Consider the following 16999-nt stretch of genomic DNA (forward strand, 5'->3'; position numbering starts at 1 on the left):
GTTGACGCCCCCCTAGTGAATAAACTGTACCTTGTACAGACACATCGGTTACATCTATGTAAAAACTTAAAATGGAGCAGTAAATTATTATTGTCATATTGTGATTTTTGTGATTTTGAAAAATAACACTTGTGACATTAGGAATGTGTTGTAGTTAAAGATTATGTGGTGGCCACAGGGCAATAAGAAGTCATTTGGTTCGCTTATGCTTGGGGCCACCTATGCTGCAACTCATTGCAAATTACAAGCTCATTACAGAGGGAGCAATAATAGATCTGAGAGGACATCAGCTCTGCATTTTAAATACAATGACACCATAATGAAAATTGTTCTTAGCTACAGTATTAATCCTCTTTCACCTCTATTGATCTCCAGCTATACATTGAAATTAAAATGTCACTTTGGCAGGTTTGTTTGACCTCCTAGAGATAAATAAAAATGGTAATGCATTGTATAATTGCTTTTTAGCATAATTTCTCAGTGTCAATAAAAGTCAGTCTCTGTCAATTAAATGTTTATGCTTTATCAACAAAGCCTTCCTTTGTTTTTAATTAGATGATGAGAGAAGCCATCTAAGGAGGGAATACCGCTGTCAAATAGAAAGGCTTCAATCCCACTGCAGCATTGTGGACAATATCTGGATACCCTGTCAAAGATAACATTAATTGAATGACAATTTCACCAGTGCTACATTTATTTTCATTTTGTATAACCACAAGTCTTTATAATAAACATAGCAATGTGTTTTATGGTTCACACAACAGTTTTCATCAAGTCTGCTGGCGTTTTTAATATAGTTTGTTGTAGAATATCTGAATATATTGCTGTTTATGTGATAGGATGTTGTGTCTCTGCTTAATTTCCATTAATAATGCATGTTAGTCAATAACATGGTGTGGGTTTGATCCTCTTTTAATTGGAGGCAGGTTATAAGCACTGGAGCCTTGCCAATATCAAGCTTAAAACATCTCATTGTGTGGGTAAACTGACTTTGTGTAACAGGTGTCGCCCAAGTGCTGAACAGGCTCGATGGGCAACCATTCGATGACGCAGACCAGCGTCTCTTTGAGGTATCACACTTGCTTCTATATCTTTTCAACACACAGTAGCCTGTGCCTGCTGCAGTTGAGTATGTCTGCTTTTTTATTCTGTTCTTAGGCGTTTGTGATCTTTTGTGGACTGGGCATCAACAACACCATCATGTACGACCAGGTGAAGAAGTCCTGGGCCAAGCAGTCTGTGGCTTTGGATGTAAGAACACAACATCCCATTCGAATTCCTGCCTCATATCACATCGAAAATATGTGATTTCTTCCATGTTTTGAACAATAAGTCTTTTTTATCCGCTTAGATTTGAAGAAACATTACTATGCAAACTGTAATGCTGCTTCAGAGTGTTGACTTAAGTTAATTCTTCACTGCTCCTTTAGTCATGCCAGTATGCCCATTGTGTTTATGTTAGCTTCATGCCCTCCCTCAGATGATTTTTCCCTGTGCATCCTATCTGTTCTTCTATTCCATTAGCCATAATTGTATCTTTATTTTCCTTATCCAGTCAACATATGCTCTGTGCTGAAACATTTACCCATAAGTCAGTGTAAACAAAGGCTGCTGCATGGCTAATATAAAACCTCTTATTACTTATTCTCTCAGGGGTCTTTGTGCTTGGCTCATGTTTTAGTCTCATATTTCCACAAGAATGTACACATGAAAAAAGTGCTGATCTCTCTGTGTAGATAACCTTCTCACAAAGCTTTTATTGAAAATTAATGAGAGGCAGAGAAAAGCAATCCCTCATCTGCCCTGCAGTATGTAGCCATTTGGCACTAGTCAGCCTTTACAGTATGTCCTTAGATTACAATAGGGAGCTTTCAGGTGCATTATAGTAGTTAGCACCGCTCTGTTTCAAGCTAGCAGAAGCAGAGAACAGAGAGAGAGAGAGAGAGCATTTAAAGGAGAGGCACAGAATTAACTAATATGTAGATGCATTGCTTTTGGCGGCACTGAATAAACATGAGCGTTTATGATCAAATAAGCAACTGCAGGTCTGTGCGAGGTATTTCTCTCAGGAAATGAAGGGAGCCTGGCGATGGAATCAGGGCTGACATTGCTTCTCTTGTAGATTGTTCTAGAGGTGAGTGTTAACTTCCTCACCTGGAAGATCCACTGAAATGCTGTAACACCAGTGTGAAGTATTTTCAAGCCGTAGCCACAGTTGTGCCTCTCTTAGAGCCCTACTGGTTATTTTAATGATTTGAGAAATACACTGAGTGACACTGTGTCATTATTTTGCAGGTTCTTTCTTACCATGCCACTTGCTCCAAGACTGAAGTTGACAAATTCAAGGTAACAGATATTCACCATTGTCATCATTACATTTGTATCAGCGGGCCCATTTCTGTGTGTGTGTGTGTGTGTGTGTTCATCAGGTTTGCTCTGGTGGTCCTGCTAATTGCCATAATATAATTTAATTGTTTTCCTACTTCTGTAGATGCGTTCCTTAATGTCTAGGCTTTATATTGAGTTCCAGTAAGACATATTAACAATATTAAAGGCCCATTATCGTTCTGCTAAACCCCTCAATTTAACAAAAGTATGATGAAAGGCAATGTCAGTGAAACAGACTTAGATTTCTCTGATGCCTAATGTTGTTTATGGGAAGGTAAAATCTTGGAAATTTAGCTCATAATGCATTTGTTTTGCTCATGGGCCTTTTGATTAAGATATCTTTTTCTAATTAAACAACAATCTCTATTTATTCTCAATTTAATGGGAAAGAAAATAAATCCATGGCAGCAGAGAGGAATTATTGGCAGCCTGTCTTCTCGACTTCATTTTCCAGTTCTTTCAAAGGACTGCGATAGTACCCAAGCATAGATATGGGCCGAGAATTCCCCAATGAAAATAACTAATTGTGGTATTTGAAATGGATTACTCCAATCAATAGGCAATCATTCTCAATGCATTATTTATTAAGATGAAAAAATGAAAATATATTAAATATATATATTTTTAATTGGCATGACATTTCTGAAATATAGATATGACCTATTTTCCTGCACTTTCATGTGTAGGATTTTCCCCTGTGGCCATTACTGCAAAGTCGGAACCCCGCTTTCCAGTGTGCTTGTGTGATCACCCCCCCCCACCCCTCCTCATCCTCCAGTGCCGCGCTCTGCTTCCTGCCTTTCCCCCACTTTCTTTCATAACTGCTCTACATATGGAGCCTTATGGAGCTCACTTGACTGGGATTCCACCGGAGTGCAAATGGCAGCGACAAACAAACCTGGCTGACATTTCGTAACCCGGGGCTGTGAAATAAGAGAGAGGAGAATACCTGCTGACCTGACAGGCAAACATTTGTGAGGGGAACATGGTGCTCTGGTGGCTGTTAGAGAGGAAGAGAGAAAAGAGAAACATTGCCGCACTGGAACTAAAACACAGATTTACAAGAGAGCGTTGACTTATTGTTAAGAGATGCAGGTTAGAAAGCATAAAATAGTTATATTATAAATGCTGACTAGAGGCAGATAAGCCATATCTGCTCATTGTGCTCATTAGACCACACTGACGATAGAAGACATGGACGCTTCAGTATGAATATGAATTGGAATCACATATGTGCTTTGCGTTTTTGTTTTTGTTTGAATAATAATAATTGAAAAAACAGCAGTTGATGATTACTACTGCACAACTACATTTGTCAATGAGCTCTGAAAGTAAACAACAGCAAAATCCTTCGGGAAAGCACCCTCATTAATCTTAACCCTCTCCAAACGAGTCCTCAGAGTCTTAATTAGCATGTCTCCATATTTCCATGTATCATCTGAAAACGGCACAGCATCCTCTGACCTCTCCATCCTCTTCTGCTCTCTGTGAACTCATTCTCATATTCTCCGTCCTCCTTAATGTTTCCTCAGGCTGCTAACATTCCCCTGGTCTGCGAGCTGGGCATTGATAAGCTCTCCTTTGATGATTTCTCTCTGGACGTTGACGCCATGATAACGGCCGCTCTGAGGATGTTTATGGAGTTGGGAATGGTGCAGAAATTTAAGATAGACTATGAGGTGAGGCCACTGACTTTATTTATCCATTTCCTTAAATACTTGACTGAATTTGACCAGAACGCTGTTCCCTCCGGTAGCCAAATCCTAATGTATCCTCATGACAACTGCTGACCCATGTGCTCATCTCTCTCTCTCTGTCTGTCGTCCCCTCCAGACACTGTGCAGATGGCTGCTGACTGTCAGGAAAAACTACAGAATGGTTCTCTATCACAACTGGAGACATGCCTTCAACGTCTGCCAGTGCATGTTTGCCATGCTAACGGTAAAGATCATGCTACTATAACTGTAGATCAATTTCAGTCAGAGACACTTGTCTTAAGGAATTCACCATTTATAGCAAATGTTCATACACGTTAGATTTGGCAGGAAAAGCTCTGCTGTTGAGGAAGCTCTTAAATGATCTGAACGGCAATGAGGATTCTTCCCCCTTAACTGAACACATACATCAACATTAGATTTTAATTAAATCAATACCAAAAGCCTAAGCTTAGCTAAGTAGATTTTAGATAGTAGATTTAGTCAAGTACAATTTAGAGGTTGTTAGTAGTTCCACCTAAATGTCTCAAAATCAGGTAAAACCATTTAGTATTTTACAAATACCTTTTTCCTACCACATTGACCATCTCAGGACCCCTCAGATCAGTCTTAGGGGCCATTTTTTTTGTAGAATCAGAACTTTTGCATTTTAAACTTAAACCACTTTTTGCTGATAATTAAAGTAAGATTGTGAATGTAGGACTTTTATTTATAATAGAGTACTTTGACGTTGTTGTATTGGTACTTTTTACCGCTGGAGGTTGGGGTGGTGGAGGGGGCTGCAGCAGCAAACGCTGGCATGAAGGTATCAGAGTAAAAGTGAGAAGTGTCAGATTATAATGACAGCGTTTTACACCTGCATAAATATGATTTTTTATTATTAAAGGTAGATCATACATGACACATTTCTGTTTGACTTCACAGTACTACTGACTATACAAACAGCCAATTCTGTGCAGAACCAAACCAAAGATGTTTGTTTGAATAGAGACCCCTAGAGAATTACTTCATGAGGTTCCAGCAGGCCTTTACTTTACCAGGTCCTTGGGGCAACACACACACACACACACACATAGACTCTTATACAAACACCACCGTGTAGTCCATTTAATCAAGCACAGCATTAATGCATGGTGTCCCATCTGAATTGATTATGGGCGGAGGGAAATGAAATAGTAGAGTGTAAGCTGTTCTGGGCCCCTCCACTCTCCTGCCATGTGTTTTAATGAGTGGGCTGAGGGCCGTGCTATCTTTGCCGCTATCCCCACATTGACCTATAGTGACTCACTCAGCACATGGCCTCCAGAACTCATTCATCCAAGCCATAAAGCTCCCCGTGTGACTGTGTTACTGCAGTCCCACTGGCTATCTAGGGAGATACTGTTTTTTTTAGGATGATGCTGCTGTTATGGTGTTTTTCATTTTTATTCAATGTACTCACAGTTTCATAGAATAAGAGAATAAGAGATGCAGCGCTGGTGTGTGTGTTTGTTTTACCATTGGCCTCCTCTCTCCTGTGCCAATCAGACGGCGGGCTTCCAGGAGACTCTGACAGAGGTGGAGATATTCGCTCTTATTGTAGGTTGTGTGTGCCATGACTTGGACCACAGGGGCACCAACAATGCTTTTCAAGCCAAGTAAGTGTTCCCGCTTTATGTCTCTGTCTCTGCCGTACACACACATAAACACACTCCCTCCTACACACTGTTTATAGTGCGTTTTCCCACCTGCAGCAGTCTGCAGTAGTCCAGCCCTGATCAGCAAGAGTCAAGTGGCAACTTGTATAAGGCTTATATAAGGGTCTGCTCAATGAAGAGACTGTAAACACTGCTGACTCTGACCACATTTAGATCAGTAGGTAAAGCTGATATTAAATTGCTTAAACTTCGTGTTCTCTGTCTTGACAAAGATTATTATAGTGAAGTGAATCTGAAACCAAGATGGAAACTATGTCTAAGAAAGCCATACTCGTAGATAATAATAATAATTTATAATTTTTTAAAAAATCTTCACTAGAAGAAATAAATGCTAAACAAAAACAATCTTGTTTCATCTGCTGGCTTGAATGACTTTTAAGCTATTTTAAGTTATTGAATGCCAGTGTTGCCAGTCTCATCACATCTACTGTCAAAAAATATTTTGTTTATAGTTGTTCGTTATTTTGAGCTAAATGGTCTAAATTTAAATGACTGTTGACTCGGCTAGTGCTAAATTAGTTTAGGGTGACAGACGACAAAGGAGGCAATGAAGCTCTTGTAGCCAATAAGGCAGATTTGAAGGAAGACATCAAAATTGGAGAGCCTTTAGCTTATGGGCCATATCAGTGTGTTTTGTCTTCATCAGAGGGTGTAATATTTCTGTAGCTGAAGGTGTATTAGAGAAACAAATACGTTTTAAACAGCAACATTTGCTGCAAACACATGTGAAATACTTTTTCTGGAATTCTGTCATACCTACTTATTTACCAGTTTGAGCCTTAAACAGTTATTTAGATAAAAAATAAGAATTTCCATGACTATGAAGTTAAAATACGAACTCTATGCTTTTATTTTAGGGTGTTTATGTCCGTAGTAAAGGAATTATATATTTTTTTTGTACATAGTCCCCCAATTTGAAATAGGACATGAAAATATATTAAATAACATAAGCTTGAATGAAGTCATCATATTTATTAAGTGGTGTAAAATCCTTGTGATCACTGGCTGTTTGAAGTCTACAACCCACAGACATGAGCAGGCACTTGGTATTATTTTTCCTGCTATTGTTCTGTTCAACCTGAACTGCTTCACTGCTTCACCTCTTGATTGTTTCGGTTTGTTTGCCTTCGGTCCACCTGTATACTTAGGAACATTGTCCAAAAACTGTATGTATGTCTGAAGAGGGCAACAGTCCTATAATGCTCAACCAACATGTGATGTGAACACCCTCAAAGAGAGGGTCTGTAGTGGGTCTACAGCTAAAAGCCAGCACTTTAACCTCATAGTCATTGTTCCATCCACGCTGTAACACTAAAAGTAGAACGGACACTAGATAAAAACTGAACTAAAACTGAACATTTGTAAAAACCCAGACAAATCAGCACACTAAAACTACCACATACATATATTTTTACTGTGGAAATGACAGACAAACTTAGAATTAACTAAATGTAAGTTTAACAAAAAAAATTGAAAACAGTGATGAAATCTTCTAAAAACTATAAACTATAAAACGCAGATGCTTCACCTTCAGTACTCCAGGCTCAGTTCTCATGAGTATTTTTTCTCCACATCAAATGATGATCATATTGAATGTTGAACAGAATTTCAGCTGCACTTTAGGTTATGGCTCTCCAGCTTCTTTTATTATTGAGCCATAAGTTGGCGACAGTGAATTGGTGAGGGAATTACAACAGACTCAACAGCAGACTTTGTTTCTCAGTATGTGAATGCTGATTATGTTATCCCTCTTCTTGATCCCTATATGTGTTTGCGTGTGTTTTTTTTATGTGTGTGTGTCAGGACGGGCTCAGCCCTTGCTCTGCTTTATGGGACCTCTGCTACACTGGAGCACCACCACTTCAACCATGCTGTTATGATCCTGCAGAGCGAGGTGCACTATGTTCCAATATCTGCTGCAATGCAGTTACCATGAATCTTCTGCTAATGTCTAACGCTGCATGTAGTATTCAACACATTCAATTACATGTGAGGCCATTTCAAACACCATCTACAGCTCAGTTCTTATCTCTATAAAGCCAGATTTTTAAGTTTTAAGTTGTTTACTCTGCGGTGTCTTGTACTTAGATTGTTTTTACAACAAGGCGTCCTTTTTTTTATAATGACTGCAATGACCAAAAAGACGAGAGTGCAATTTATCAGTACAGATTCAAAACTAATGCAGTCTAATACAACAACAGCATTATACAGAGAAGGTGTCTCTGTTATTTAGGCTACCCTCATTGATATAAAAGGGGTGGACAAAATAATAGAAAGTATAATGGAACAGCACCACAAACTGCAGCCTCCAAAAACTGTTGTATTAGACTGCATTCCTTTCAGCTAGATGTACCTAATAATCTGGCAACTGAGTGTAGATTACATATTAACGTAACTTTTCATAGCACTAGCTGTTGCGGAGGCTCGACAACCTGTCCTGCTATATGATCCTCAGAGGACTAGCAGTCTGTGAACAAGCTACATGGTACCATAGACTTTTTTTTCATGGCAAACATCTTGACTTGTCATAGCAGGAGAAGCACATGTGAGATGATGGCTCCGTTCCGTGTCCCAGTCAGCCATGACAGTGAGCAATACCAGGAGTCTTGAATTAGGTCACCTATATGGGATGCAGTTGTTTTTACTTAAACGAATTGTTCCACATTTTGGGAAACACATTTGTTCGCTTTCTTGCCGAGAGTTTGATGAGAATATTGATACCACTTTCATGTCTGTACCCTAAATATGAAGCTGCAGCCAGAATCAAAAAAAAAAGGGAATTATAATATATTTCGCCTGCCAACACCTCTAAAGCTTGCTAATTAATGAGCTCTATCTTGTTTGTTTCATCCGCTTCATCTAACTCTCAGCAAGAAAGCAAATACGCATATTTTTCAAAATGTTAAAACATTCCTTTGAAGTAATGTAACTACGCTTGTACCATGACGATACACTTGACTGGGTAAAACGGGTACAGTTACTCACCTGTGAAGTCATGAGTGTCACTGGTGTCCAGAAATCAAACTTTACACTCCTGTGTCTTACCTACTATATATCTCTCTCTTTACTCTCTAGCCATCTTAATTAATAAAAAAAATACTAAAGCCCACTTTCCCTTAAAAAAAAAATGAAGGGCGTACCCACTGCGTCTGAAGGCAACCATGTGGTGCCTCAGTGTCTACTGTATGTGAGCGAGTAAACAAATAGCTCATGCTGCCCTCAAATCAATGTAATTACAGAGGCGATAGATTTGGTGGTAATTGGTTGAGAGAGACATTTTACCAGGTGACTGGGTTTGGATGAAGTTGTAATTAAAGACGTTTTGAGGGAGCAGCTGAGACGAGGCTTAGTAGGGTATGTTCCAGTGGCTTCATTATCATGGTGCTGACAACACAGTAAGCTGACAAATGTTTGCTTGGAATATCATAATGGTTTCTGTAGATACTGGGGTTGAACTGCCGCTGTCCTATTAGCATATAAATGAATAGTGTGGCTAATTCAAGTAGAAGAGAAAGCTCACGATTCAACGCGCCAGCCCACACGCACCATTCATTTAAAATGTAAACTTTTAAACGTCACTCACTCCCTTTGTATCTCTCAATTTCCCACTCGTCATTCTCACTTCCTGTTTTATTCGCCTCCCTCCTTCATCCGCTCCAATTGTGGCAGAATGAGAGAAGCGCTTTGTGTCTCTGTCGTTACGTACTTCAATATTTCATGGGAGCATGTGAGCTCATGAAGGGAATCACGGGGCACACTGAGACCATGTTTACACCTGGATTCTCAGCGTTTAAAAGGAAAACAGTGGCCATCCAGTTTTGAGGATCTCGGCTAATTTCTGCAGGTCATTATCATCCCCTCACTCTGGTCCAACGTCTTCTATTTTCTCCACAGACAGACCTCTTCATCTGTACAAACCATCCTCTAGAGGAGGGTGCCTAAGTGGTGAATGAATGTATAATACATTATGGGGAGAGGCCTGTTTTAATGATAGAGAGCCTCAAGTGAGAGGTGCTGGCTTCTCTCCTCCCCTGTACAGATCCATTCAGTTTTATTATTGTGTGTTTTTTACCATTAAGTTGTGCAAACAGGCCTTCATAACTACCTTCTTCACTCATTCACTGCACCCTATATTACAGATACTCTGTAGTTTACTCTACAGTGAGCAGTAAACCGAGATTTCATACACTTATAATCACTTATCATCTTCATTTTGGCATTGCATTGTGGGATTGTTAACAGATAGTGTACTTGCCATGAACTTTTTTTTTTGTTCCATTGTGTGTGTTCCATGTAGCGCATAAAATTCAGAATTCGGACAGTCAAATAAAATGGCGGACGGTAAATATCGTGTTCTATAACGTGTAGTAAATAGGGAGTGATTACAGACACAGTCCTGCTATTGTGCTTGCTGGCTCACTGTCACACTGTCATGGCTCACTGGGACACTTGAATACAACGGAGCCATCGTTAATGTTATGAGTGACATCTGTGTTTTTCCTGCTATGACAAGTGAAAATGTCTGCCATGAAAAGGGCCTATAAACTAAAATTAAAGCTGCTCATCTTATCGAGCCAAGGGCAGAGTTGCCTTTGGTCCCACTCAAGTAATACCTCCACTCAGACATACGATGACTTCCCCCAAGTGATAGTGGGGGGACTCAAGTTGGTAAACTTGCTATTACACAGTCCTATATGGATGTATTTGGCCCAAAAATTGTTTATTACAACATAAAGATAAAAGGCAAGCAGAATTTACAACTTATTTTTGATTTTCCTTTCGTAATGGATCCCTAATTTACATTACCTGCTCATCTGATTTAATTTCCATTTTGTTCATTCATTACTATTTAGATTTGTCTTCTTTTTGAGTATTTGAATCACTGAAAAAAATGGAGATGTGAGCGGCAATTCAGAGATCTCGAATCAGGCTACACTGTTTTTACACTGTATATATACAAACCCTTTAACAACATTCAACAAAGACGATAGGTGTCTTTATCTCTATGATACATCTACTGGTTATTTTCATGATACATGGTTATTTTTGTGTCCAAAGATAAGAGTATGGAATACCTTAACAAGAGAGGAGTCATTTATCTGTTAGTCCCAATTTTCTATGTAAAACTAACAGTGAGTGTGTCCCGTGAGACTGCATTATTTGAGGCTTATACTGATATTTTGAAGTAAAAATCAAATCAAATAATAATAATAATCATTATCATATTAATAATACGATTAAACAATGAATTTCTTAACAGATTCCACACAACATCTTTTCATCTGTGTTTTTATTTGTCAACATATATGACAAATCCAACAGTCAACAGTTTCAGCTCTTTGTGTGCTTTTAGAAAAGTGACGCACGTTTAGAAACTCTATATCATGTTTTCCCTGTATGTGTCTCCACAGGGTCACAACATCTTCTCCAACCTGTCGTCCACAGAGTACAGTGACCTCATGCAGCTGCTGAAACAGTCCATCCTGGCCACAGACCTCACACTTTACTTTGAGTATGTCCTGCTGAACATCACGCTGCTTATTAAGCTGTTGAATCTCTACAGAGCCTGGCTGACTCCAGTGTACTAACTCATTTACAATGAAGCAAACTGAGTCCGTCTCTGTACAGCTGTTGACTGTAGTACTTCTGTTAGGTAATACCGCCCCCTTGTGGATTGTACGTCGTTTACACCTGCATAAACAGATGCTTTGTTTCCTTTTAGGAACAGAAACACTTTCTTTGAGCTGGTCAGCAAAGGAGAGTACAACTGGAACGTGAAGGCTCACAGAGACATGTGCAGGTAACATGGAGTCCCCGAAACTGCATTGATTAAGTCTTTAACATCATAAATACTACATGAAATAAATTTGCCTGATTCCTCTCAGATCCATGATGATGACAGCGTGTGATCTCGGTGCCGTCACAAAACCTTGGGAAATATCACGCAAGGTGAGAAATACAGGGTGAACTGTCTCATAGATGAAATTTATATATTTCTAAAGCATTCATCTACAGCTGAAAATATTTGATAGTTTAAGTCATTTTTCAAGGTAAAATGCCAAACATTCCTAGCTCCAGCGTGAATTGTAGGAATTTGCTGCTTTTCCTTGTTTTAAAGGGAATATATTCAGGTTTTGGGGTGTTGGTCAAATCAAGCAATTTGATATCATCACCTTCGGATTTAGACAATTGTGACAGGCATTTTGTCCTAATTTTCTTACATTTTATAGACCAAACAATTAAATGATTAATTGCGAAAACATTCAGTTCAATTCAAAGGGGGTTTATTGTCATGGGAAACAGACACGAAATAAAAACATGTACATAAACATCTTGTACATAAACATGTATAAATCCATCTTTTCTCTCATTCCAGGTGGCAGAGTTGGTGACCAGCGAGTTCTTCGAGCAGGGCGACAGAGAGAGATCGGAGCTGAAGCTCACGCCCTCCGTGAGTACATCGCAGCATCTCTTCTGTTTCACCTCCGTGACCTCCCCGAGCTGATGATGCTGAAGATACATTTTTTCTCCGCAGTTCTAAAACATACTGGCTGTGTAGGAAACACGAGAGCTCGACTCTTGTGGTGTGGGAAAAAGTGAATTGTCAGCTCGACCGCTCCGCTGCCTCGCTGCTGTGCCAAGAGCAAACTGTGGACCGTGTAACAATCATTCTTAAAAAGAAATCCTCCTACACAGGATTTAAAGCAAACACTGACCTTTCTATTCATTCAGCTGGAAACACACAAGGCATCCTGGTGTATTGGAGCTCGACTTGCTGATAGCCGAGATCATAAATTGTCTTTATTTTCCTAAAAAACAATAACAATGGCAGGGAAAGACTTCAGTCCTAATGAAGATGTTGTCTTAACTCATAATGTATTCATACAGTCCTCAAAGCCTCAGCACCACAACAGAGGAGTGCTGTGTGTTTGATTGAGGAGCTTTGAAGGCTGAACTGTGTTGCGAGTTCTTAACGGGGAAAAACCAACAGCTTTCTGTGTGCAATTAATGGCTGTTGACTAATCGAGCCAGGCCACATTGCCTCCCCTCTGAAATAACTAATGCAGTAGCCTCGGGTCTGCCGCTTGTGTCAAACCTTTACCGCTCTGTGTGTGGGTGTTGGAAATTAAATATTAACTTCTAAGTCGTAGCCCAGTAACTATCTCTGAAGCAGAGCCTCGCTGGAGCCTCTTAAGTTCAGGCTGCAGAAGAATGAGGTAGAGCAGGAAAATATACTTGTGAAATAATAAACGTTAAATAAACTCTGAGAGTGGAGGGAGAATTATCTTTAACCAAAGCAGCACTTTAGGGACCGTGGGCCTGACTTATAGTAGCCTTATAGTAAGCAGAATCACATTTCTTCTTTGTTTCTCGCGCACAAACGCAGGTGTGAATGAACTCCTAACTTCTGTGTTTCAGGCCATCTTTGATCGAAACAGGAAGGATGAGTTGCCGGGGCTTCAGCTGGAGTGGATTGATGGAATTTGTGCGCCGCTGTACGAGGTAACGCATCTCTGGCCTTCATTGTGTCGCTCTTGTCACACATCCGCCTCTGACATCAGTAGTCGCTGTCCTTCCTCAGCTATTGTCCCCCTCACTGACGCCAGCAATGAAACTGTCACCAACAACTATTCAACTTTCTTTGCAGCCACAGATTTCTCACTGATAAAAGAAATGCTTTTTTCCTTCTTTTTTTCTCATTGAAAGCTCTGAAACAGCTTCAAGGTTGCATCCTGTTCTTTTGAGAATAGCAGAATGAGTGTGCACTTTCTGACTACAAGAAAGCTCAGAGGCAGTGGAGTGTGTGAATAGAGCTGTGATGTTAGTCGAGTTAGATCCCCCTCAGTAAGACAGTGTGCTTTGGGCTTTACTGCACAGTAATGAAATAAGCAAGGGCTGACTCCTGACATTTTGGCTAACACGCAGATAGAGAGGCTGATTTTATTGTAGGATCCCGGCTGAGCAAACGTTACGGTCGGAATTAGAGCTAGTGGTTATCTTTCAGGGAATTAATGGAAATCTATACTGTGTCCTCGCCAGTATAGTAATGTGCGTGTGTTTCTGAATGACGTCAAGAGAGACTCACCTGCCCCTCCCACTGCCGGCTGCAGAGGCTGTGTGGGAGAAAGACGCAGGCTGCCTTACTGAAGAGATCAGGTCTGTTAAGAGATGAGGCGTGTGGAGGGTAAACTCACGAAAGCAAACAAATCAGACGGATGAGAGTTGTGAAAGGAAGTCAAGGGTAAAATAGTTCATTCATTCTTACAGCTCTGGGTGATTTTAAACCACAGAGCAAGACCTCCTTCCTTTTTTTACTGTCATATTAAACACATTACTCTTAGTCATCATGGGAAGAAAACAAACAATGGATCAACTTCACATCTATTGAGTTATCCCAGCATCAGTGTCAAAAGTTAGAGCGGACTAATCTTTGCCGGGCTCTGGTTGCAGCCATTGTTACTGTCTGTGTAGTGTAGATAAAAAGCATCAAAGTGGCGTGTGTTGTCTGCGTGGGGGGTTTTTGTCTCCACACTGCCTCATGTAAAGGCTGATGTTTGGAGAATGCAGATATGGAGCTCGCGATCATGCTGCTGCCAATTAAATTTGCAAGGGGGAGAACAGAGGAAGTTCAGAGGCGGCAGGGTTTTTTGTCCGTGGGCGGAAGAGATCTCGTTCTTGATCTCGCTGATCTCCTTCTCCTGGTGGTGGCTCGCTACTTTGTGGAATATTAATCCCCCATTATATAACCTTCCATCTTTCCACCCCACCACACGACAGCCTCTCTCTTCTTCTTCTTCCTACCTCAGTGGAATAATGATGACAAAGTCCCACAGTGGATATATACTGCGCAGAAAGAGGGAAATTATTCTCCTTTAGAAAATTCTCTTCTTTTAAACCACAGATCCATAAAGATTAAGACAATCAATGCACTCGCTTTTTGTAGTTTTTGAAAATTACAGCTGTATGTGGGCCACATGCCGTCACAGTGTGATGATGGTTTCAAAGATTAAACATCTTCATTACAGCACACTCTTATTTAGCTCATTACGCTCTGCAACAAATTGTTTTCATTGTCAGTTAATCAGCAGATCATTTTCTCGATTGATCGTTTGGTCCATAAAATATAAATAGAACTTTATATAACCAGAAAAGGGCCTCACTGAGATTCAAAAACCTCTTTTATAGGAGCTTTCTGGTCACATAAAACATAGAGGTTAACAAACACAGACATCACTGTTGTGTCATTTGATCTTATTGGGCAGTTAACAAAACAACAGAACTGTGAAAAATGCTAATTTCCTAAAGCCAAAGCTGATGCCTTTAAATAGCTTGTTTTGTCCGATCTACAGTCCAAAAACCCCAAATTATAAATTTATAATCACAGAAGAAGAAAAAATGCAGTAAATCCTCCCGTTTGAGAAGCTGGAACCAGTGAATGTTTGGCTCACGTCACCATACAGTACACACACACACACACACACATATATAAAACCAAATACGAGCCTAACTGAGGCAGTCCAGCTCCATAAACACACATCGACTTTATCTCAAATCACGGAAATGAAAATCCATATCATGCTCTAATGTAGCCTCGGCATTGCAGGTGAGCAGCTTCATAATTAGCAGCGCACATATTCCAGCAATTACAATATTATGAATTATTGAGTCGCACGCAGCTTTTAAAAACACCTTTCAGGACAAATTATGAATCCCTAATGTACAAAAGTGGGCAGACGTTTTTTTTCTAAACAAAGAAAACAGTCTTGATGTCTGAACTTGGCCACATTATAGAGGCTTTTATTTTCTAGTCGACCACCCACACAAGTGTTTTAATTGTTCATATGAATTAGTGAATACACCCTCTGAATATAAATGCATCTCCAATCGCCCGCCTGCATTTAAAGTTCAGTTAATTGGCAGCTATGATTAGTTGTGTTTTCCCCGAGTGTAACAACAGATTTGATTTCCCTTTCATACACACAATACACAAGTGTAGGTGTACTTACTCACCAACCTATTTATTTCATCCATTTTTACAATGGCCACCCATTCGACTCCTATATATGTGTGAATAAATTAACGTTTTCATTGTTTTGTATGTGGGACCCGTGCCCACAAGTTATATTTCCATATGAAACGGGGTTATGGAAACAATAACTAATTACAGACTTCCCCGGAAATCCAATAGACTCAGTGTTAGGAGAACAGAGGGAACAACCCCCCCCCCTCTCAGGTAATTTATTAAAATGGCGGACGACAGCACACTGCCACTTACTGTTCAACACAGAAAAATGACAAAGGCAACTTATCTCAGTCATACATGTGCTCCTAATCTTCAAAGAGCAGCCATTTCTCTGCCTTAAACTATCAAGCTACTGCATGTTGCTGTTATTGTAGCAGGGTGTTCTCTCTGTTGCTTCATTTGTTTTGCCCATATATTGCATTTGATGAATGTGCTGCCTTTCTAGCCCCAGTCGGTGCCTCTCATGTATTGTCATTACATTCTAGTCACAGAGCAAAGCGTCCGATTTTCATACGAATAAATACCCGTTGATCGTTTTAACAAAACTCTCAATGACTCGTCCGTCTGGATGAAAAAATCTGATGTGTGCTGCACAATAAAGATTTTTAACCCCCTTTCTAATCCAGGTAGCTAGACATGACGTATGTAAAACACAGGCAAAATATTAACACAGTATTTTGTATGAAAGTATAAAATGTTGGGGGGAAAAAACATCCATTTTTGCTCGCGTAGTATACATTGCGCAAGGAGATATGTCATTTCTGGCTACCATCTTTGGTTAGATTTAAAAATGTGAGAAACAGCTTAAAATATTGTAGCAGATGGAATATATCTTCAGAGCAGCACTAAGTGTTTTTAAACAACCTTCTGGGTTTTTTAGCCACGCTAGCTGCATGGTCTGACACTTTGATCCAGACTGAAATGTCCCAACAACTATTAGATGTCTGGCCATGACTTTTTGTACAGACAACTGTCGTGTTCAGAGGAAGAATCGTTCTGACTTTCGTGATCCTTTAACTTTTCATAGTTTTTAGTGCTAATTAGCAAATGTTATCATGCTAACTGCTAAACTAAGATGGTGGACATGGTAAACAGTATACCTGCTTAGCCTCAGCATGTAAGCCTTGTCACTATGAGTATGTTAGCATGCTGCTGTTAGCATTTAGCTCAAAGTA

At 39.9% G+C, this 16999-nt stretch overlaps 1 protein-coding gene across 1 annotated transcript in view; it reads left to right on the forward strand.

Annotated features, from left to right (window-relative positions):
- Nucleotides 1–16999, forward strand: part of pde11a (phosphodiesterase 11a) — a 34099-nt gene that overhangs the window by 16648 nt on the left and 452 nt on the right. Inside the window, exons 8-19 of the mRNA XM_070914168.1 lie at nt 1003–1070; nt 1159–1251; nt 2296–2346; nt 3921–4067; nt 4222–4329; nt 5631–5740; nt 7604–7694; nt 11212–11312; nt 11523–11600; nt 11686–11749; nt 12177–12251; nt 13220–13303. Of these exons, the coding sequence (XP_070770269.1) occupies nt 1003–1070; nt 1159–1251; nt 2296–2346; nt 3921–4067; nt 4222–4329; nt 5631–5740; nt 7604–7694; nt 11212–11312; nt 11523–11600; nt 11686–11749; nt 12177–12251; nt 13220–13303 (1070 nt within the window). The remainder of the gene's footprint in view (nt 1–1002; nt 1071–1158; nt 1252–2295; nt 2347–3920; nt 4068–4221; nt 4330–5630; nt 5741–7603; nt 7695–11211; nt 11313–11522; nt 11601–11685; nt 11750–12176; nt 12252–13219; nt 13304–16999) is intronic.

The sequence above is a fragment of the Enoplosus armatus genome, chromosome 11 (assembly GCF_043641665.1).
Source record: "Enoplosus armatus isolate fEnoArm2 chromosome 11, fEnoArm2.hap1, whole genome shotgun sequence".
NCBI classification, from domain to species: domain Eukaryota; kingdom Metazoa; phylum Chordata; class Actinopteri; order Centrarchiformes; family Enoplosidae; genus Enoplosus; species Enoplosus armatus.